The sequence below is a fragment of the Podarcis melisellensis genome (assembly GCF_964234715.1).
Source record: "Podarcis melisellensis genome assembly, chromosome: 1".
Classification (NCBI taxonomy): Eukaryota; Metazoa; Chordata; class Lepidosauria; order Squamata; family Lacertidae; genus Podarcis; species Podarcis melisellensis.
Window position 1 is genome coordinate 86,566,310 of NC_138528.1, and position 24,313 is coordinate 86,590,622.

General features: G+C 43.5%; 1 protein-coding gene, 1 long non-coding RNA gene and 1 pseudogene across 3 annotated transcripts in view; 2 read left to right on the forward strand and 1 right to left on the reverse strand.

Annotated features, from left to right (window-relative positions):
* Positions 1-7,901, forward strand: part of IGFBP5 (insulin like growth factor binding protein 5) — a 42,152-nt gene extending 34,251 nt beyond the window's left edge. The window contains exon 4 of the mRNA XM_081907804.1: positions 470-7,901. Within this exon, the coding sequence (XP_081763930.1) occupies positions 470-601 (132 nt within the window). The 3' untranslated portion in view covers positions 602-7,901. The remainder of the gene's footprint in view (positions 1-469) is intronic.
* Positions 2,667-12,538, reverse strand: LOC309368057. The gene is made up of 2 exons (XR_014167519.1): positions 7,313-12,538; positions 2,667-7,276 (listed from the first exon to the last, which is right to left on the reverse strand). It is a non-coding gene; the product is annotated as an uncharacterized lncRNA (long non-coding RNA).
* An 8,483-nt stretch (positions 12,539-21,021) lies between these two features.
* Positions 21,022-23,586, forward strand: LOC309356803 (intraflagellar transport protein 22 homolog pseudogene; annotated as a pseudogene). The gene is made up of 2 exons: positions 21,022-21,072; positions 22,883-23,586. The product of its transcript is annotated as an intraflagellar transport protein 22 homolog pseudogene (transcript).
* Positions 23,587-24,313: the final 727 nt, after the last annotated feature.

The window sequence follows — 24,313 nt, forward strand, 5'->3', positions numbered from 1 at the left end:
TTATGCTCTGTATGAGCCAAGCATTATGTGGCGCAAGAGGTGATTAAATGAATAAAAAATTAATACGATTGCAAGTGACACCATTAGCATCATGTGTAGTTAGGAACCCAAGCAACCCTACAGGACAATTGCGCACATTTAATTGCCTTAACCTACATCTTGATCCACCAAAATTTGCAAGTGATGATGCTCATCATATCCATGCTGGGAAAAGTTTATTTCTTCAGATTAAGCTGCAGTTAAAGGAGCAGGCTAGGCTGGTTTCCACCTCTCCCACACCTTTACCCAGAAGCAAACTGTGCTTATTTGGGGTTCTAGTCTAGTTAAGGCCTTAACCAGCAGGCCAGCTGGTTAACTCCCAGGTTAACTTCCTCCAAGGTAGGCAGGGGATGTCTTCCTCTCAGGGGAGGTGTGACCATCCCAGACGTCCTCCACTCACTCTCCACCCTTTTCGTCCTCCTCTCTCCAGTGCAAGCCATCTCGGGGCCGAAAACGTGGACTGTGTTGGTGTGTGGATAAGTACGGACTGAAGCTGCCGGGAACGGATTACGTAGCCGGAGACCTCCAGTGTCACAACTTTGACAGTGCCAACACTGAGTGAATTATCCTTCTTTGCCTCTCCCTGCCAGAGCCCTTTCCCCCACCCACCCATTACCCACCCACACCTCACGACGTGCCCAGGAGACTGATTCCTTTCATCTCATTTTAAGAAACTGAGGACCTCGGAATCTACGGTTATTATCATCAACTTCTCTCAATGGCGACGGCAGAGACTAAAGAAAAGGCAACACTTTGAAGCCAAATAAATGGATAAATAGAGAACGAAGGAAGGAAGGAAGGAGGCAGAAGATGAAGATGACAAGGCAGCCACACCTCCCTTGGGACATGGCTCTAAGATAACTCTGTAGGCCTCCATGCTTGAAAGTATCGTCATCCAGCCGCCCAGACAGCACCAATGTAGGAAGCTCTCAGAAGCACTTGAATTTTGTTTTTGTTTTCTTCCCCTCCCCCTTTTTTACTTTAGTGGGTTTGAAACCTTAAGATTTTGGGAAGTACCTAGTTTAACCAGCAGAATCCTAGGACAAACAGGCCACTCACTATTTCAATCCACACACACATAATATATATATTCTGTCAAGGTTCTTTTTTCAGTGTTGTCATTTCTCTACTCCTTCCCCCCAGGGCTAAGGTTTTATTTGCTCTCTCTCCCTTATTTCTTTTCAAATAAAATCAAATGGATCAGAGAACATCAGAACCTACAGCAGGGTGGAGTGAAGCCATTGGTTAAAAATCAAAATTCTGTTTCCCTGGGCAGTTAAGTAAGAGGTTTGACCTGATTATTTGAGGTGCCATTGTCCATCCCTCTCCTGTGTAAATACAGCTGTGGTGCACATGTTTACTCTTTGTTGAACAAGTCCTCTTTCTTCCAAGAAGAGTCCTTTGACCTCCAATCACATAAGAAGCCCCACAAACCTCTATGCAGCTTCTTGTGTAAATCAAAGGCATTCAGGTTTGTGTATTTGCAGGATCATGACCCAAGCTGAAGCAATAGCATGTCAGGTATCCTGCAGGCACTTAAAGCATATTTTTCTTGTTGTCAATTATGTAAACTGACCTGTGGATATCCACACAATGCTGAGCAATTATTATCACTCTCTATCCTTTAATGTAAAGGTGAGGACAGGGGAAATGACTCCTATTATTGTACTCGCATATCCTAAATCATTGCCCTGAGCAAGGACAATACGAAGCAGTTAAAACATGATTCATAAAATCATGCACACTAGATTTGTAAATCTAGTCCACAGCTAAGGAAACTGTTTTGCCATCTTTCAATGTCTATGAAGTGACTGAGAGTAGGTTGAGACCTTTTTTCCTGAAAGAGACTCTGAAATTGCTGCATGGCGGGCAGAAATTCAGTACATATTAATTTGTCCCCATAAGTACATCTTTTGTGCTGGAAAAAAAGCTGCACCTGCTTAATTTCTGCCTATTGTGCCACTGTCAGTCTCCGCCAGGAAAGAAGCAGCTATGCAAACAAATAAAAAAATCACCCGCAGAATCCAATAATTTGACAACTCTCATGTCCAGGCTTGGGCATGCTACTAAAGCCATTTTTTTATTAAAAAAAAATATTGATTAACATTTTTTAAACTCCTCAGTATGTCTCCATGGACATTGCCATGACAAGGATCTTTCCTATGCTCAGGATGGTGAATGAGAATGCAAGAAAATGACAAGAGGGAGAGAGAGAAAGGATTACCCATCAAAGTCACTAGCATTAGGGGAAAATCACCAAAATAGTAGCCATTAAGAAACATGCAATCCACTTGAGGGTGCAGAAGAAATGGAACCCATGGTGATTTCCTGGAGGAGGACACAAAGGAGTCGAGGACACTGGTGTGGTGGGCTGCAAGCACTTCTGGACAACATACTAATCAGAAGCATGGAGAGAGACAGAGAGAGGACTGGGGTTTTTGCTTGCAGGCAGATGAGAAAGCCCACACTGCCTGCTGAGCGTCAGAAAAGAGCGCTGTTGGTAGGAGAACCAGGAGGACACCCACAACATGCTACATGCACTACTAAGCACAGAAGAAAGGGAAATGAGGAATCATCCTGGCAGAAGGGCTACAGCATGAAAGTGACTGTGGTGGGTTTTTCTTCTATCTATCACCCCCTTCACTGCCAGCAGTGTTCAGATCAGCTCTAGAACAAAGATGAAAGCCAACAAACCATTGGGGTCTTCCCAGAGATGTGAGAACTGGCCAAGAAAATCTGGATCAGGGAATCCACAGATTGGCTCTATGGAGATTTGATTTGTCTTCTATAGAAGAGAGCAGGGTGGGGAGATGTCTCCACATTTCTATGTGCAAACACCCATCCTTTTGTGCAGAGACAAGGAAATATGGAGATGGAAACACACACACACACACACACACACACACACACATCCTTCCAAGGTAAAAAGTCTAATCATCTGGGTGGAATTCCTACCCCAAAATTCAACATTGCAAACAAAGCCCACTCCATCCTTTCACCTCCATCTTTGATCCAGATTTTCTGGAAAGTGTAAATGACTGCTAGATATTCCAGTTATCCCCTCCCCTGGGCTTTGGCAGCAGTGGTGAGACTTTTACCCTTTCTCCTCCGAATCAAAGCTAAACCTACCACAAGCTCCTGTGTAACAGAAGGCCGAACTGTGCTTTGATTGGAACATTTGTTATCATGATGGGTGAGCCTCAGTCCCATTTTCCCCACAACCCTGATTTAGCATGTGGAAAGGTAGAAATGCCTTGTTGTTTACTACCTGCATTTGGGTTGGATTATTTGGCTGTGCCTCTTTCCTAAACTGGATAAGTCCTTGGATGCTCTGCTGACAATGCAATCTGAACAATATACCCCTAGTTAGGTAGCTCTTTCCCAGTTCTCTGGCAAAAAGATCATCTATGTCAGTCAAGAGAGCTTGTAGGACAGAAGGAGCATCATGGTCCATATTAGAAATTCTATACTTACCAAAGTGGTATAATTGTGCTTCTCTGTCAACAAGTGTGTGAACTGGGTATGGGAGCAAATCTGTGGTAATGATGGAAAGGAGGGACAGCGCCCTTGTTGCCTTGCTATAGGCGACCTGAGATGCTTCCCCCCCGCCTCCCAGCAATGGCCATAATCCTGATCTCCATGAAAGACACCCGTGTGCAACATTTGGGCTGTCCCTGAAGTCTTCTACAAAGTAGAAGGACAGAAATTGTTTAAGCATTTCTTCTCAGGCTTTGAACATGGTTCATGCCTTTGGGCTGATAAATCACTTGTATTGGGACTTGGTTGGTAAACGAAAGGTCCTGACCGCATCTGTCCTTCCTCATAGAAGATTGTGTGGACAGCCCCAGTGGTGGGCATTGGTCCCTTAGGTGTTCACACTTGGGATTATGGCCAGTATTTCAAAAGGGGGAGACCTAAGGTAGCACCAAAAATAAAGCGTATCTTGAGAACGAACTACCATAATGGCCAAGCCAGTAGATCAGAAATGGGGAACCTGGGGTTCTCCAGATGTTGCTGGACTACAACTCCAGTCATCTCTGACTGTTGGCAAGGCTGGCTGAAGCTAATGGGAACTGGAGGCCAGCAGCAACTTGAGGGCTGCATGGTCCCTGTCCTTGCAACAGATTATATAAGCCTTTAATCTGGTCCTGACATTTCCAGGGGTAATTCATACAGGAGACTTCTCCATTCTAGCCATTACAGAGAGGGACAAAGTGGTCCTATGAAACCTGGTGATATCTATGCTACAGCAAAGCTCAGCATTGGCTTCTTATCTCTTTGGAAAAAATGAAGTTCAGTATGAACAAAGGCAAGAGGGAATTCTGTCATCTTCCAAAAGTGAGAACTGAATTCATTTTGCTTGCTCCAGGGCACGTATGGTGCACTTTCTCTAGGTCTAAAGAATACATGGGAAAGGTCCATGGTAGAATGACTATGGGTTGTGAAGAGGCTGATGAACTTAATCCCTTTGGATTTAAAAACAAATCTCTATTGTCAAAAGAAGATTTACAAGGAGGAAAGGACAGTGGAGCAGAGTGCACATATAATCTACATAGCATATAAAGGGGCAGGAGATGTGCTGGGCACATAAGAAATTAGGGGAAATTTACACTACAAAGTTATGCTGATTTTGTACCAATTTAATTGTCATGGCTTTTGCCAAAGAAGCCTAAGGACTGTTCTTTTCTACAGTCCCTACGGTTCCCTGAAAGGAGGGAGTGATTCCTAAATCAGTGTAAGTGTGTGGTGTAAATATATATCTTTACAGGGCAATCCGTAACATGTCTACTCAGGAAGAAGTCTCATTGAGATCAGAGGGACCTATTCCCAGGTAAATGGGTAAAGGATTGCAGCCTTAGTTGCATAAGATGAAAGAATGTTGCTAAAATCCTTTTCTCTCCCCAATTGGTAGAGTCAGTCTCTTGGTGCTCCTGGACTGGTTTCAACCAAAACCATCTTTTATCCTTCCTTCCTTCCTTCCTTCCTTCCTTCCTTCCTTCCTTCCTTCCTTCCTTCCTTCCTAACTTCCTTCCTTCCTAACTTCCTTCCTTCCTTCTTGATATGTATTTTTTTATTATTTCCTGAAACTTGAAAACCTTTCCCTATATAGAAAATAAGATCCCTTCTTACTCCGTAAACAGGGCATGGAGAGAGCCACTTCATCTCCCACTTCTCTTGGACACACACGCACGCACAGTACAGATATTGCAAGCAGGTGAGGGGGTTTGGAGTACATAATCTTCCCACCTAACTGCCAGCTCACATTGTAAAAGGATTTTCTCATAAGCTCAAAGGATGCCTTTGAGGACAGTTCCATTACCTGGTTGCAAACTTTGCTGGCTACTGCAGTAGCAGAAACCATTCCAAGTGGATTGGCCACAGCTGATTTTCCAGGAGAGAGCACATCTTTCATCCTTGCTGCTTAAGTATGGAGAACCCAAAGCTGATGTAGACTTTCACCATTAGAAGATCAGCCTTCATGGATTCTTAAAGCAGCACTCAAAATCTCAGCTGAAAGGCAGGGAAGCAGCTACCCCAGTCTCAATCCTACAAAGCCAGTGCTTTTCTTTTCAGTTAAAAAAAATGAGGTGCTAGTACCCATGCATAGATAAAAGTCCCCCCCCCCAAAAAAAAACAGGTGTCAGTACTCTGTACTAGTGAATACTGTCACAAAACGTTCCCAGTGTTCTCAGGGAGGAGGGGTTTTTAAAAATAGCACAACTCCTTTTCCTGACAGGCCCTGCAGAGCAGACTAGGGAATCTTCCCAAACCTGAGTGTCACTTCCATCAAAGGGAAAGCTCCCAAAGAGCCATGCTCCCATCAAAAGTGCTAAACTTGCCACCCTGGACCTTAAAAGTGGGTTGACATTTTTATGTGCCCTCAAGAGGCCTCGAGCTAAGCACTGGCATGACCTTTGCAGAGTTTGTATGATCACCTCCTAAGAGCAGAGGGGAAACTGTGTTTGCAAACAGGCTGGTGACAACATTTGGGAAGTCCAAAGTCTGTAGAACATGGCTAGAAATAGGACTGAGAACTTGGGCTACTTTATCCATCACATTCATTCATTCATACCTAACAACAAACCTTCACGATCCTATAACTGTCAAAGGCAGAGGAACCTCTTTCCAACCTGTAGATGCCAAGGCAATATAGCATAAGAGACTATGGGGAAACAAAACCTGTTAGAAGAAAAGTCCTGAACCTCATTACTCTAATAGCACCTGCTATTAGAATAAGTCTTTGTTCTTTACCCCTCCTACTAGTCCTTCATTTCTATTAGCCTTTTGTGTTACATTGGTTACAGTGCCAACTTCTGGCAAGCCATTCTCAATAATCTCCCCTAACCATAAGCTACTGGTGAGTGACTCACATGACCCACCATGTTTTTTGATGCGTGCTCAATTCCATTATGTTATAAGCTTTAAAGATGGCATATTTGCCATTGAATGCACAGCTCTCCCTCCTTCCCTTTGGCTGGCGACTCTGTGCCTGAATCGCTTTTCCTCTTCAGTTACCCATGATCCCCCATAAAGACTCCAGCTGCCATTGGTAGGAGATGAAAGTTATGCCACCTCAAGAGAAGGATACTATCTCCATTGTTGACCAAGGAGAAAAGGCTCGCCCAGTTTACTTCCTTTAAGAAAGAGCTTTCCTGCCAGAGTAGTGAATCAGGGTGGGAGGTGATGAGAAAAAAGATTTAAAAGACAACGCGGTGGGGGAGTCCCCTTCAGAGACATTGATCTCAGAGACTGTGCACAGGGAAAGTGTGGAGAACGTTTTGGAGGCAAGTGGTGAGATACCTTTCATCTCCAAAGCAGCTTTCACTTTCGACCTTTGTGAGTGGGATTCAGGAGCATATAGAGATCTTTAAAGTCTTAGAAGGTCCCACTGCAGCTGATGCAGGTCACATGCATATCCTATGTTTGAATCACATGGCTCCCTGCAATCCTGGGAACGAACGTTTCTTGCTCTCAGAGCTGCAATACCTAGCACTCAACTCTCTTGGGGGGTGGGGAGGAAACCACAGGCTTTATACATGGTTTAAATATACGGTGTGGATGTCACCATAGCCTACGAACGACAATATCCAGGGGAGCAAAGACCTCCTTTCAAGCTGAGATATTCCTTGTCACTGTTGCAGATGACAGTTTTATTTTGAAACCACTAGTACAAGAGCATATTGCACTATTTCTCCACTTCATATCTCTCTCTCTCTCTCTCTCTCTCTCTCTCTCTCTCTCTCTCTCTCTCTTTCTCTTTCTGTCTTTCAACAGAGCATCTATAACTTCAGCAGTTGACTGGTCACTGCAGTCCCAGGCCACCTTCCTGGTATGAGCATCCCAGATAATGCCCAGGGAGGAGAGAGGGGCTTGCAGCACTCCCAACATCCAACTACACCCACTCTCAGCCCCTCCCACAACAACACTGGGACAGCTCTTCTACAATGCAGTTATTGCCCTCAGTAGCACAGTTAACAATACACACATGATTCCGAGTATCCTACCTGGTTTTTAATCATTACGCAGAATTATTCACTACACATTTTACGGTAGCTTTTAATAGCTTTACATACATACAGTAGCTCTGTGGATATTTTTTTTTCTTTTGCAGTAAACAAAAAATATTCATACTCTTACCGGTGGGGGGCGGGGGGGAGCAGTTTGTGAAAAAACTGACAATGGATGAGGAGTGTAATTGCTCTGTTTAGCATTTTGTACTTTAAAAAAAAAAGAATCTCACATTTTATTAAAAAGTGAAGATTGCTGTATACTATTTATTCAACTTATAATTTATGTTACTCTTTGATCTTTGTCTTTTCTTATGACAAAGCATTTATTTAATAAAGTTATGCATTCAGTTAGCCTGTGTGCATGGCTTGGGGAATGTCTGTGTAGTGCACTTGTGCTGAATGAATGTGATTTGCCCATCTTCTATTAAGGGAGCCAGCTGAGAATCTTCCGACTTTACTTAAAAGTAGCAGAATGCCCATCGTGTGAACAGAAGCCTTGCAGATTGCAAGGAGATGTGGTGTTCCAGGCAGGTTTCATCCTCACTGCAGCCCTTTACTTTTCTGCAGAAAGTGCCCATTCACTTACAAAGGGAATGGGGAAGGGCACAGCTGCATATATGACTAGGTGAGAGCTAAATCTACTTCATGATGAGCCAGACACTGAGAATCAAGTTTGTGATGTGCAACACGGACCACTTCAGTCAGAGACCGTGTTCATTCAGTCCTACTCTGAATTCTGATGTAGGGAACTCACATTTATCAGCAGCGTTTTTATGCCTGGCAAATGTTATCCCTTCCCTCTTCCCCTCTCCATGAAGAGCAGTGGTTTTTGCTATTTCTGAAATAAAGTACTTCTGTTTTGCACAAAAGATGCAAATGTATCCTAAAATCAGGAAGCAGGGATGGCAACTGCAGGAGAAGTGCCACGCCTGCCAACACAATGGAAAGTACAATTTTGCTGTCCACACACTTATCAGTAGGGGAGCATTTCTCATTTGTTCCTATTAAAAACAAACAACCTACCACTTTTTCTTCATTTTTGCTCTCACGAGGGACATGTGCTTTTAAATTAGTCCTAGAGATGGATCTGGTGGTTCTCCTGGTTTCAATGGAAGAGCACCCATTTTTCCTTCACCTAGCATGCCTTGCAGCAACCCAAGATCTATTTTGCACTAGGCATGATGTTCCACAACCTGACTCCCTCCAGATGTTGTTGGAGCTACAGCTCCCATACACTCCAGCTGACTTGGCTAACATAAAAGCGTATGGGATCTGTAGCCCAAAACATATGGAAGCTTCATGGGAAAAGAAAGCTCTGTCTAATTGAGGCTGCAATCCTATATCTGAGTGTAAGCCCCTAGAAGACCATGGAGCTTACTTCTGACAGACATATATAGGATTGTGCTGTTGAGACTGTAGGCCACATTCTCCATCATCCCATTGCAATATTGGCTAATTGACTGGAGTCGTTAGATGCCAACTACTAAAATGAAACAGCCTCCAAGTGGCTTACACTATAATACAGCAATATAGTATACAAAGGGTTAAACCTCTTTGGGTTGTATTCTATGTAAGGCTATTTCCTGTTGCAACAGAACATATCCATCCCTCTTCTGCCCCTGCAACTGTTCTAAGGGTTAATCCAACCCTCCAGAGCAGATTTGGGGATAGCACAGGGGAAGGAGAGGTGGCAATCACCTTGCACTAGCACCAATCCTTGCACTAGCACAAAAAAACCTTGTTGAATATAGCCCTTTGTTCTCCCTCCCACCTTCCTGCCTGAAAGAAAGTGAACTTTAAAACTTGCTCACTTTATGAGTTTTTTGGCTGGTCCTAACAAATCTATCCATGTCACTGTTGCTGGCATAAGTCACTGTAGTTTGTTGCACTGAACAGGTGCAAAGAAGCCCGTAGAATCTCCAACACTGTGCAACTTGGTGCCATTCTTTAGAAGGGTCAGGAGCACATGGTGGGTAAAATAAAAACACACCGTGTTGATGCATCCCAGGTTAAAACAATATTAAAAATGGCAGCAGCTGCTATATTAATTCTCACCACACGAGGGAAGCACAGACCAGAGCTACTCTGAAGAAAAAAACACCTGAAATGTTTGTGGCCAAAAGTGGCAATAAAGGGGGAACTCTGTATTGTGCCTGTGCATCAAAAGCCTTATATAAAGATGGAAACCTTGTAAACAGTTACGTGATGTTCTGAAATTATCTTCCAACATCTCATCAGAAAAACAGCACACAGGAGGTATTGTGAGAAACCTGGATTTTCTTTTATCAAGAAAGTGATGCAGTGAGTCTAGCCCAGGGATGGGGAACCTTTGACCCTCCCGATTTTGCTGAACTATGACTCCTTGGTCATTAGCCATGCATTAGTCCAGCAACACTGAAGCGCCAAAGGACTGAAATGTTTCCAGCCCTGAGTCCACACCCTGGGAGGCAGACCGTTGAGACATGTAGCCCAGTAACCCATCAAGACCTCTGCTTGAGATATCAGAGGGCCCTGACACAGGGTCTCTTCCCAGTCCTTCGCACTCACCCAGAGGAGCCAACTTCATCTAAGGCAGCATCAGACCTCTGCTGAAGGCCTTGGATGGGGATGAGACATTCTTTAACTGCAGATACTGGGGGTTGAACCTGGGATCTTTCACATGCAAAGCATGAGCTATGGCCCCTCTCAAAGAAATGTGTTCCATACAAAGGCTGCCACTGTCCAAAGTATGCCTGGTTGCCAGGAATACCTCTCACTGAATTCAGTGGGATTTACTTCTGAGGAAGCATGTGTGGAAGCAGCCAGGAAGTATTAAATCAAATGGTCATTGTTTCAAGATAAGTGAGCTTGGATATGTGAACAACTAGAACTCTCCCCCCCCCCTTTGTCTACATGCTCTCAGGCAACAGGAGAACATCACTACAACCCAAACAATCCACAGGACCCCACTCCCTCCAGAACAGCTTGCATTGCTACCCGCAGGATCTGACAATTAGGACAGAAGGACAGAAAAAGGCTCCGGAGTGATGGGTGCTGTAATTGATGCATCTGAGCAAATTGGCACTGGGTGACTCTCAATAAACGCTGCCAAGTGATCACAGCAGAAACACAGCGAAGGGATGTCCTGATTGTAACACCAGCTCAGCCCTTTGACTAAGGCAAGAACAAAAATGCTGGCAAGCCTTTCCAGCTGAAATCTCTCTCTACATTCCTGAAGACATTGTTTTGTGTGTCCTGGACTGTGTGTGCGTCTGTGTGTTTGGGTGGGAGGACGGAGTTGTCAAGCCAGACAGTGGAGACAGGACCATGGCAGAGCTTGTTCTCAAATTTTTCAGGTTAATAACAAGGACTTTTTTTATTTAAAAAGTACTCAAAATAATGGAATATTTCATTCTAGCCTTTTTAGGCTTTTCCAAAGGCACTTCTGTGCTTGCCAAGGCATATTTATTTATAACTCGTGCATTTGGTTTCAAGAATTTGCTCCATGACCCCTCTCTATTCCTTTGATTAAGTTATAGTATCAAGAGAAGAACATTTTCTTCTCCTTACAACAGCCATAAAACAATCTGTTTCACTGCCATTCTGAGAGACCTACCTAGATTCTGCCTGGTAGCTGCTTCACTAACTAGGAATCCAGAAAACAGACTATATCCATTCATTCCATTCCATTCCACTTTGTTTCTGAATCGTTTCCTGTGCAACATCCCAAAGCCATCCACAAGAAGAACATCATAAAAAGCATCAGTAAAAACATCAACACTAAATACATGACATACACAAATGGGGAAACATCTACCCACCCCCCACCCCCCCAAAAAACAACCCAACATGGATATTAAAAAGTCCTCCACTGGATGTTTCAGGAACTTGATTGTTCCATGATATAAATGCCACAGAAATTGCCTCCTGCTGATTTGCCTCTCTCTTGACCTTCAGCAACTAGCTATAAATAAGGTGGAAGCATGCTCAAGAGTCTAGATCCAGACATTCATGGGAATGGGGAGAAGAAGTCTCCAATGACTACCCCTGATTTCTGCATGCTGCCTATGACTATGGTGCTGCAGTCAAAGTAATTGATGAAAGAAGGGTGGTAGCTCAGTAGCAGACAGAGGGTCCCAGGTTCAATCCTGACATCTCCAGGTTGGTCTAGAAAAGACTCTTGCCTGACGCCCTGCAGAGCCCCCGCCACTCCGTTGTCAATAGTACTGAGTATATCCTAAAATCCAACCCTTCTGGACATCAATCATACAAGAAATACACAAAATAACTAAGAAAGTATTAGACGTCACCCCAGAACTGGCCCTACTAAACATCTTCCAAGACAATAATGCCCACTCACATCACAAAGAGCTCATAACCCAACCAGATGGGAGGGGTATAAATAATAAATTATCCATTATACTTTTATTGATTGATTGATTGATTGATTGATTGTTATTTATTACTCTCAGCAGCCAGAAGCATCCTAGCCAGACACTGTAGAGACCTGTCAGGAGTAAGCATGGACCAGTGGTATCAAATAGTATGGGAAACAGCCTTATTAGAAAAACTAACCAATAAACTGAAACTGACACAGGGACAAATAGAAGAAGATGCTTTCACCCAGTATGGTTCCCCTTTATCACATACACAGCCCAACAAGACAACAACCAGAATCCACCAACAGCATACGAATCAATCTGACTAACCTGATTCAAAAATACACACTCATACCCCGCTCAGAGAAAAAACAATTCTCATTACAGCCAACCAAAGACAACCCTAGGCCACCCCCAACCTCTCTCACCCCCCAAAGAAATAAAGTGAATAATAAAGAGAACCGACACAAGTGATGCTGACACAAGACCCCACACATACACTAAGTAGAATACTGTAGAAGCATTGCCACCCAACCCCAACCCCAATCACCATTCCCCCCTCCCCCTCTTTCCCCCTTTTCTTCCTAATGTAACACTAACGTCTCAACAAATGAAACTGATCTGTAGAAAACACAACTGGGGGAAACATTGCACATTCTTTTGTAAACTAAGAAATCTGTAATAAAAATATATTTTTAAAAATAGTGCTGAGAATAATGCAGCTTCCTGCATTAATGCATTTTATTTTGAGCTGGAAAAATGTTTCTGAGATTACAAAATGACAGAGTGAGAAATCTGCAGTGCTCTGCTTGGGTTGGACATCTCTGGAGACAGTCTGCCCGTGCTTACTCAAGAACATGGGGACACCGTACCAAAGGGAAATGTGGCCCAACCACTAAATATTGCAGCGTCCTATAGAGGTTTCTTTTTTAAAAAAACAAAAGTCCATGGAAATACACAGCCAACTGCACGTCATATGCCACATACAGTTTCAGCCATAGCTAGTGCAATGCTGGGTTATGTGCTACATTTTGTCTGGCATGTTCACAGACCCTTAGGTATATTGCATGTGCACCAAAGGCAAGAAGCACCTCTTCAGATAGTTTCAATAAGGCCTGTGGTGTTGTGAATGATTTAAAGTGTATTCATGCACAAGTGCAAGTTGCCACTTGATGCTGAGCCCATCAAGGGACAAACCTGCAAATCTGATCCGTCCCCAGTTCCCCTTCTTACTTCTTCCACTATATACCAAGTCAAAGCCATCCTGAGGCAGGACATTTGGATTATTCTTGGGAAGGAGGTTGGGTGGGTCAGCACATGGGATGCTGTATCCACTCGGGTGAAGCAACCAGCCTCATGCCTTGGCCCTGCTCAGTTAGGCCCATTTCACTGCAGAACAGCCCAGCGCAGGAAATGGGAACAGAGTGACCTTTGAAAAGCAAGTCCTCCGCTTGTGGGTAAATGGGTTCCATTAAAAGCGCCAGCTTCCCCATCTGTTGTATTTCAAACACTAGCAATGTTTTAACATCCAAGAAGCAATGGAAGATGAAATGTTCCTTGGTAAGTTAGGTCCTCCGCCCTCCAAAAGATGGAAGGGAATGCTCTTGATAAACATTTTCAGTTAATAAATTCCATTTTTCCTTATAAAATTGTGCGTGCCAAGTCTTGAAGTGGGGAAAATATTTCACATAACTCTGAAATCTGTGTGTCTCCAAGGTTTGCTATGGTCTGGGCTGAGCAAGTCTTTCCATAACCCTGGGCAGGACTGGAGAGAGACCATCCACCCCAGTCCTGAGGCATTTAGCTTTATTCTCTTTCACTACTTCATTTAAGTCTGTAGGAGTTATAATATATCCATGTACCTATTCCAGCAGGCACATGAACAGGAATGCAAATGCGAAAAGTCCAAGTGTTTGCAATCAATTATAACTATTCTGCAGTGTTCCTGTGATAGACTGCTTCTAAAGGCATTACATTTGCCATGGGATACCACCAAAAACAACCAACATATCTATGGGAGCCAAAAGGAAGTTTCTTTCAAGTCTAATTGCAGCAAGGAAGAGGGGGGAAACGGGGGGGGGAGTGAAGAATAAATGCTTCCTAGCTGCATCCACCCAACCCCAACCCCACAAACAATTGCCCCTCCTCAGCTGCAAAGAGAATTTCCATCTTTCTATCCTAAGATGTACAAGGAGGACATTTTCTGCAGGAGAGTCACTCCTGGTCAGGGGAGAGTTTACATTCCCCAGCCCAGCTGTGTTCCCATGGGTGAAATAATCCCTCACACTGCAAATAGACTTTAAAGACATAAATTGCCTCCAAAGAAACAGGTATAATATATGGGCCATATGGCTGATGAATAACAAATGGCAACCCAGCTTACAATTTGATAACGTAAGCAGCAGTTAAGCTGAGGGTTGTACACCTGAAACATCCATTGCTTGTGTGCGTGTACAGATGGCAACTTCATTGAATAGGAGCTCAGAGGGCTTGCAGGCACAGAGAAACAAAACGGGTAATGTTCATTGGGTGAAGGCATCCCCGCCCCCTCTCTGGTATATGGGGCAAGATAAAAATGTGACTTGAAACGCAGCAGGGGAGGTGTAAAGCAACATTGGTGTAGTTTAAGCCACTAATGTGTATATAGCCTAAGAACTGAATCCAGAACAGCTCCAGCATTGATAGGACAGAATTGACTCTCTCTAGACACATCCCTAGAAAGATAGGCATTAGGGATGCGGGTGGCACTGTGGGTTAAACCACAGAGCCTAGGACTTGCCGATCAGAAGGTCAGCGGTTCGAATCCCCGCAACGGGGTGAGCTCCCATTGCTCGGTCCCTGCTCCTGCCAACCTAGCAGTTTGAAAGCATGTCAAAGTGCAAGTAGATAAATAGGTACCACTCTGGCAGGAAGGTAAATGGTGTTTCCATGCGCTGCTCTGGTTCGCCAGAAGTGGCTTAGACATGCTGGCCACATGACCCGGAAGCTATACGCCGGCTCCCTCAGACAATAAAGCGAGATGAGCACTGCAACCCCAGAGTCGGTCACGACTGGACCTAATGGTCAGGGGTCCCTTTACCTTAAAGGAGTGGCTACACAGCAGAAACGGACATGCTGCTTTGGAACTTGGCAAGTAGAATGCCATAATCTTGGCTCTTTCATAGGAGCAAAATCACAGGTCCTTTCCTCCGGTATCCCAGTTTTGCCATGATGACATTTAAGGGCATTTTCCCTTATACCTTAATCCATTCAAACAGCAAACAGCTTTACGGGGGTGGGGGTGGGGAGCCTAACAGGAAATCCTGGGGTGGTATTCAACAAAGTTTTACTCAGAATAGACACATTGATGTTAATGAACATGTCTAAGTTAGCTCCATTAATTTCAGTGGTTCTACTCAGCCTAAATCTCAGTTAAACACTACCCTTGGTGTCTTCTTACTGACTGTACAACTCTTTGATTCATTAGAATTTAAGCTAAGAGCAGAGAGCGGAGATATTTGCTAAATTATCCTCCTGGGCAGCAAACCAGTCTCCAAGCTGGTTCATTGATTTTGCAATGTAGTACACAGGAACCCCCACCCTGTGTGCAGCCACGCACGTACCAGCCGGGATCTAATTATTAATTTGCAGTTAGCTAGTAGCGCAGCACAATTGGTGAACGGCAACATTGAAAAGAAAAAGAGAGCGTGTAAAAGCAACAATAACCAACCAACAAAGGTTTAAAGTTCTAGGGAAGGTCACCCTCCCTGTGGGTTACAACTCCTTGTATGCTAGACCACGCTGCAGAGTTTGTTGGCTAGCAATTTCACTATTAAAAGAGCTGAGCCTCCTCTTGTAATTCTTAAAGTGACCAAGCCTTTCCATTTCCAAACCTTACTGTTGAGGCTCCATCCGTAAGTATATAAGAACTGCCTTGCCATGAAGGTCCAGCTAGTTCTGTGTTGTGCCCCCAGCACTGATCAGCCAGATGCCTATGAAAGCTCACTAACAGATTACTTTCCCTGATTGTTTGTCCCCAGAATCTTGTCCTCAGGAGTACACTGCCCCTAGCAGATGTTTAAGTTAGCTAAATAGCTAAATAGCTACCTTCTCCCCCCCCCCCAAGGTGGAATGCCCTCCCATCAGATGTCAAGGAAATAAACAACTATCTGACTTTCATAAGACATCTGAAAGCAGCCCTGTTTAGGGAAGTTTTTAATGTTTGATGTTTTAATTTGGTGGAAGCATCCCAGAGCAACTGGGGCAACCCAGTCAAATGGTTGGCATATGAATAAAGTATTATTAGTATTATTAGTATTAGTATTAGTAGTATTAGTATTAGTATTGTTGCCATGTAGATCTGCCAAAATGTATAACCATGAATGACTCTGGTGCCAAAGCATCACTGTAATACAAGTAGGTTTTAAACAAACAAACAAACATCCACAAAACACAGATGACATCAGGCGGAGTTTGCCACTAGCCAAGGGCCAAGGCACACAGCCCATTGCTTCCTTGCTGCTTGTTGAGGACAAAGAGAGTTTCTGACTCAGGCAACGGTGATGGCTGCTTCCTCAAGGAACATCACTCACTGGTTTTTTTGTTCACTTGCTCTCACTAGATGGCCCTGCTGTCCCCACTTTTTGCTTCTGAACCATCCAAGGAAAGAGAGGGCACATGAGTACTTGACATCTTCTAGAGGCAGAGGACAAGTGCAGGACCAGAAGCAGCAACAGCAAACATCACTTGTCCTGTCTTTGCTGTTGACCTCAATAGGAAGAAGCGAGGAGGCATTGCTGCTTCTCACTCAGCCTCTCTCACCTGATGGCATGGAAAGGAAGATGGAGCCCAGTCCTGTTCACCATTGTATGAAGTGACTCCTCTTCCCATGACCACCCCTCTATGCAGCACCACCCAGAGAGACAGTTGCTCTCAATTTCCCTCTAGGTAGCACTGTGGACCCAATCTTCCCTGCTGAAAGGGTGAGCAAGAGAAAGTAAGAGCAGCTACTGCTTTCTTTTGTGTACATATGGCACTGCCACTCATAGGAGCCAACTCGTCAGGGCTGACGTTTAAAATAATTGGGGGGGGTGGGCTAGGCTTCCACAAAGTTGGTTTAAATTTCTGCACTATAAATGCACAATCTTTTCTGCACTCCTGTTTCCCAAACGTAGAAATATGAGGTTGTAATCGTAAAACAAATAGCACTCAATGAATGGGTTTCCTTCACTGCATATAGTATTTATCACCAAAGGTTGCTTCCAGTGGACCTGTTTATTGAGCATTCATCTTGATTTATTTGCACAAAGTCTGCAGGGAGCTTAGACAATGTTGGCTACTTATTGGGCATTCATTCTAATTGTTTACAGGGATATTACATGATCTTGCATCAAGCAATCATTATTCAATGCTTTCCAGTGTTCCTCATCATGTTCCTCATCACATAAAGTCTAATGGGGGGGGGGCAGGTCTGTTGTGGAAGAGTGCCAAATCAGCTTCGATTGTACAGCCCCAATTTTCTATTATGTGATTCAATCCTACCCCAAAATAGCAGCTATCTGAAGGCTTGCTATCTTAGCAAGTTAATCAGAGTGTCCCTGGCTGCCTGTATGGATGATTTACAATTTGACTGGAGGACGTTCTGGTTTGTAGTTGTCATTGTTGTTGTTGCTGCTGCTGCTGTTAGCAGAAGTAGAAGTAGAATTAGCAGCTATTATTTGTATCATTTTTATAATCGTCTTCCACTTTATAGAGAAAGGCCTCTGTTCTAATGGGTGGAAGTCAGTAAGGCCTATTTGCACCATAAACATCCAATGGTTTTATACCAGATAAACCACCAAAATATTCTGGGAATTGTAGTCTGGTGAAGGTGCTAAGAATTCTCATCAAGATTTGGGCCCCACTCAGAAAAAGAACTACAGTTCCCAAGAATATTGTAGAAGGGGAATGAGTATGCAGTGTAGATATGTATGCAATAAGTATGTCATGTGGATATGCACTCACAAGGCAATGCTATGAAGTGTCTTCATATGCAGCTCATAGCTGTCAATGTTTCCCTTTTTTTAAGGAAAATTCCCTTATTCCAAATAGGATTCCTCGCAAGAAAAGGGAAAAGTTGACAGCTATGGTGCAGCTGTGTTACAAACATTGGCCTGCAGTACCACACCACACAGTATCTTGTACTGAGCAAAGAAGTACAGGCATCTAGCCTTGTCTCACTTCTTAGGCAAAGGCATCTACTACCCATCCACCCCCACAGTAACACAGGGGTGTCTTACCTGAGGCCCTGTGGATATTGCTGAACTACATAACCCATCAGCCCCCAGTCAGCATGTCTGTGGAGATTGGAGCAGTGACCTGGTTGCCCTGCAGAATCATAGACTTTGCTATGAAGAAAGTGACTGGGAAATGTGGGATAACAATTTGAGTGATGCTACTTTGTATAACGGGTTGGCAGTTTGAATCTCCACGACAAGGTGAGCTCCCGTTGCTCAGTCCCTGCTCCTGCCAACCTAGCAGTTCGAAAGCACCTCAAAGTGCAAGTAGATAAATAGGTACAACTCCGGCGGGGAGGTAAATGGCATTTCCGTGCACTGCTCTGGTTCGCCAGAAGCGGCTTAGGTATGCTGGCCACATGACCTGGAAGCTGTACACCGGCTCCCTCGGCCAATAAAGCAATATGAGTACCGCAACCCTGAGTCAGTCACGACTGGACCTAATGGTCAGGGGTACCTTTACATTTACCTTACTTTGTATAACCTCCCCACATACAAATCAGAATGAATGCCGACATCCTCTAACCTCCCTGAAAACCTTTGCCCACCAAATCAGAATACAGGCTTAATAAACAGGTTGTCTGGAAGTGACCTTACACTAGCTGGGACAGGGTGGAAAATGGCCATTCCCTCTGACAAAACAACAGAAGAGATATTCAAACATCCAGACACAAGTAACGAATAAAGGAGACGCCCCAAAGGTCTCTCTTTCGGAACACTGTGATTGCCCAAAATGTTAAAACAGCAGGTTCTTGAGGGCAGGGTCTGGAAAAAAGTATGACCTGCCAGTCATTTCTGGCCTAACATTTGCAAATCAATCGAGGGCACTGTTTCCAGCAATCAAAACTTGTCTCTTTGTTCCATGGAACCTTCTGGTTCGGAAACCATTCCCCAGAGATGACACAAAGTTTTGCTACTTTCCACCCAAGGCACTTCACTTTCTCCTCTTCTGTTGTCAAATAATGAATTTCTTAATCCCCATTTTAGTTTCATTCTTTCACTTTGTTGAAGGGCAGAAGCAGGGACTAGGTTTCTGCAAAGTATCAATACACCTTTTGGGGGTTCCTCAGCTGTAAAAGGGTTGAAAATCCCTGATCTATAGAGTGCCTCGATATTCTGATACTACAACCACAAACCTAATTGCTTAAAATCACACAGGATTGCCCCATCTGCTCTATATATTTAAAGCAGTATCATACCACTTTAAACAGTGGTTGTTTTCCTCAAAGTATCCTGGGAAATGTAGTCTGTTAAGGGTGCTGAGAGATGTTAGCAGGAGAGCCCTTTTTTCCTCAAAGGGCTGCATTGCCTCTTCCCAGGGAACTTTGAGAATTGTAGCTCTGTGAGGGGAATAGGGGTCTCTCTCAGCACCTTGAAATACACTTTTAAAATGTCTTAAGATTTATTCAGAGTTCTAGCAAAAGCTCTCAGGCATATAAAATAAGAAGACTTGGTTAATGTTTGATACTCTGTTGTGTTTCTTTATACATATTCTGTTTGAAGTCCCCCAGAGTGACCGGAGCAATCCAGACAGATGGGCAGGGTGCAAGAAACAAATTCTTATCACCATTCTTATCATCATTATCATTATTGATTCAAAGCACCAGAGAAGAGATGGTGTCTTGAGATTTTGTGACATTTTGTTGTTTATTACGTGTGCGTGTGTGCGCGTGCACACACACACACTTATTAGGCCTTCAATGCACCATTTACTCTTCCCTAAATGGATATTTCTTTTGACTCCTATTGTAATGACTCTTACAAGAGAAAAGAATGATATCCCTTCTCACCCACATGGCAAAGTGAAGAAAGAATCTATACAACTCTGTCCACAAATCACATAATAGGGCAATTAAGACAAAGTCAGAGAGCTTCTATGGCGTCCTCCAACTCTTAGCAGGTTTTCTAATAAATGAACAGAAATAAAACTTTACACATACCAAAAAATGCCTGTGCAACTAGAATTAATGATATAAATTAGAAAAATCCCCATGACTTTCATAATTACATAATTCATCAAAATAATAAATTTATGGTTGCTTTCAAGCATAATATTCTATCCCGTGTCAGCCCCCCACCATCCTGTTAGTAAGTCTGAGCCAAGATACATTTCAAAAATAGCTTTAGACAAAAGGCAGACAAATTGTCCACTAGTATCAACTGATCTCCAACAATGAATAGGACATATTAACTAACACTTAAGAGGAAAGCATGACACATAGCAATACTAGCAGCACACAACAATTATAGGAATGGCAAGGTGGGGTTTTTAATAATACAAAGGAAGAAAAACACATGAAAGGAAGAATTAAAATAGCATTTTATGTGGATTTAATCAATTTATTAGGTGAATTTTACAAAGTACCTAAGCAGAGCACAGAAACCACCAACCCAAATATTTAAAAAATCTGAACAGAAAGCCAGTCCCAACGCACAGCCAAACTGACTCAAAGAAAACCCAGAGTAATAGGAAAACCAACCATTTTTAGGCCAGCCCCCAAAACAGGAGATATCTTTTCCACCTTTGGCAAGCTGTGTGATCCAGTAACTAGAGTCACTTCCCCACCAAAAAAACCCACAAAAATGATTCATTTCTTTTATGGTAGATTAGCCTGCCAGAAAACAGATTATTTCCCCACAGATTGCAATGGATGAAAAGCAGTTTTTAAAGAAATGCAGTTCAAAAACATTGTCTATAGCATAGAATGCCATAACTAGATAGATCTACAGAATAGACATCTGTAGCATTACTAGTTTTAAATATGATCAATTAGAGCATAGCATAGCTATATAGTTATTACAGCCAAATCTCAGCATTCTCTTCCATAGTTTTCTCAACATGCTATCATCCCTGTTAGCATGATTAACAAAACAAATCCAGAGTGTAGATCTGCAGTCAAAAGATTGGAGGTATGTAAAAAAGACGGTGTGTGGCTCAGTTCTGGGTTGCTCCTATATATATTTCAACCGAGTGTATCCTTATGCAGTCAAAATGGCACTATCCAAGCACAAGGAGACTTGGGAGAACCCCAAAGTTTGCAGAAGTAAAAAGAATATTTAGGGAGGAAAACCTAAAAGGGTGGCAACTCTAACACAACCTACTGAGCATGCACAGTAGACACCGAATGCTGGCTGACTGCTGGGGCTAGTAGGGAACAAAAAAGCACAGAGAGGAATGGAGTTTCCTGAAAGAGAGCATTGCTGGCTGGTTAGCTAGCTGGAACCCTGGACAGGAGTTCTCCACACTTCATTGTTTCCTTGTTTTTGCAAGTCCCACTAGTTGACTTTTATGGGACAAACTACCATGTTGCAGTCTAGGGCAGTGTTGAAAGGAGGCAGAATGTGTTTCTCATAAACAGGTGCTACCCCAGGGGTGACCCTGAAGGTGTGCCTTTGTTGTTGTTGTTGTTGTTTAGTCATGTCTGACTCTTCGTGACCCCATGGACCAGAGCACGCCAGGCACTCCTGTCTTCCACTGCCTCCCGCAGTTTGGTTAAACTCATGTTAGTAGCTTTGAGGACACTGTCCAGCCATCTCGTCGTCTGTCATCCCCTTCTCCTTGTGCCCTCCATCTTTCCCAACATCAGGGTCTTCTCTTCTCATGAGGTGGCCAAAGTATTGGAGTTTCAGCTTCAGGATCTGTCCTTCCAGTGTGCACTCAGGGCTAATTTCCTTCAGAATGGATAGGTTTGATCTTCTAGCAGTCCATGGGACTCTCAAGAGTCTCCTCCAGCACCATAATTCAAAAGCATCAATACTTCGGCGATCAGCCTTCTTTATGGTCCAGCTCTCACTTCCATACATGAAGGCGTGCCTTTACTTTCTCCCAAATAAACTGCCACTCAATCCTGTGTAAAGCAAAATGCTGCATTTGTGGAAGAGAGAAAATGTGCCCAGACTACATAACTCAGAATACCGACATTTGGGGTCTCATGGCTGGGATCAGTGTCTGTCCCTAAAGGCCACTTGAGGGTTTTAATATGCTTCCAGTGCCTTCTCACTCTCTCCTGCATACGAATGAGAAGAGTTCAAGAGGCACACTTACCTTCCAAGCAAAGTTTTTGGGTTGGGAGAGGATGGAAACTTAATTCCATTCATAGGAAACTGCCTTTAACCAGGTCAGAATATGAGTCCACCTGCTGGATGGCCTCTAGACCAGAACATTTTCCAATTCACTGTTACCTTGAAACTTTGGAACAGTGCAGCATGGATAGGTTTGGAAATGGAGAACTGTCCTGAAACCTTGCTCAGACATTAGTGATGGAGTGAGGAAACTATGTGTGGGTGGAAAGTGGAACTGGGGAAAGTTCTGGAACATGGCCTCTCTCTAAATTGCTCCTGAGTAGATGAACTTGTTCAATGTTTATAGCACTTCTAAAAAGAACAGAATTACTGCAGAAAAGCTTCTTTCTCCCAGCTTGGTTGACAAAGGACAGGTGGATGCTCCTATTATTATTATTATTATTATTATTATACCACATTATACTCTCAGGACGGTTCACAAGATAAAATCAGAATATAAAACCACAAAGCACATACTCAAAATAAAAAACAACAACAACCCAATAACACCCTTCCCCCCCCAAAAAAGAGATGAGGATAATTTGTTATAGATTGTTGTTTACAGAGTGGGGGAATATCTACAGTTTTTAAATTAAAATATTACTTCAGAATGCACCCAACATCCCCATTCAGTCAAGTCTTATTTTATATATAAAAGAATCGCAAACACCTCACACTGATTTATATTCCATTCTTCAACGCATTTTCAGGGGATTGGAGCTGCCCTTTCAGCTGTTTGCTCAGGTTGGCTTTATATGTGAGGTCAAGGCTATGTGGCCTAGTCCAAGGGAAGGTGCCAAAGGTGAAGATCCTCTTTGTTGGCCCCAGTGAGGCTGGAAAGCCTGTCTTGGCAAACTCCTTGTCAGAGAGCACCGAAGGCATTGGTAGTTATCTCCCATCACATGCAGTAAGGACCCTAGAATACAAGAAGCCAGATTTCGGGGGAAATGGCAAAGGAGCAGGGTGTTGGATTGAACTGTGGGATTGTGGAGGGGATCAAAAACCCAAGACTTTCTGGCCAGTACTGATGAAAGATTCCCATGGGGTCACTATTGTTTTTAACCAAGGGTCGTCTGGCTGTGTGAAGGAAATTGAAATGTGGCACTCTTGTTTTATCCAGCAACAGCAGCTGCCGGAGAGCCGGTGCCTGCTCATTTCACATCATAAGCCAGGCAGCGCAATGAACCCGGGAGAATCTCACATTGCCTCCACTGCTGAACTGGCTGCAGGTCGTCCACTCTGGCCTCAAAGAAGACCCTGAAGATTCCGGATGGAGTTTGTGAAGTCCCTCAGTGGCATTATCAAGTGGGGAAATGAGAACTGAGACAGAGAGATGCTGCTGATCACTTAAAAGCAGGATGAATGTTGCTGCAAAGGAAATAAAAGAAATGCCCATTTAAACACATACACACACACGTAGGTTTCCAGGGCAGCTCTCATCAAGTTAAAAATTTAGAAAAACAAAACAAAACATGAAAAACAAGAACATTAAAATTGCAAAACATAAGAGGCATATAAAAGCAGACAACAGAATTTGAAAAAAAAAAATCAAGCAGCATAAAACAGGTAAAGAAAGGGTTAATGACTTGAGCCCATCACCAATGTATCAGGTCTAACTGGAGCATATCAGTTTGGATGGCCAGAAGGTGGCAGTGCTTGCCTGTCCAATCTCCTTTCTCTTAAGATCTCCTTTCTATTAAGATGGCCTCATAGGAGTTTCCTCCCACACCCTTGTCTTTTTAGGATTACCACACAACTTTTAACAACTTGGCCTTCTGAGATACATTTTGAGTCTTTTTGTGTGTGGAAGCAATGTTCAAAATACAGCTGCAAACCCCTTTTTCTGCCTGTGCTCCTTTCCATCCTTCATGGCTTCTCCTCCCAACCAAGCCCAGTGATTACTTTTCCTTTTGATGAAGCCAGTAGCCTCAGTGTGGGATCTACGCTGCCTAAGAACAGCACTGCTGAACCAGACCAAGGGTGCCCTCCACTTTAACTCCCATCCCTAAGTCAGCATGGCCAATGCCCTTTGGAGATGTACTCCAAAGGGACCGCATTGGCTATCACTAGTTCAGCATCTTTTTCAGAA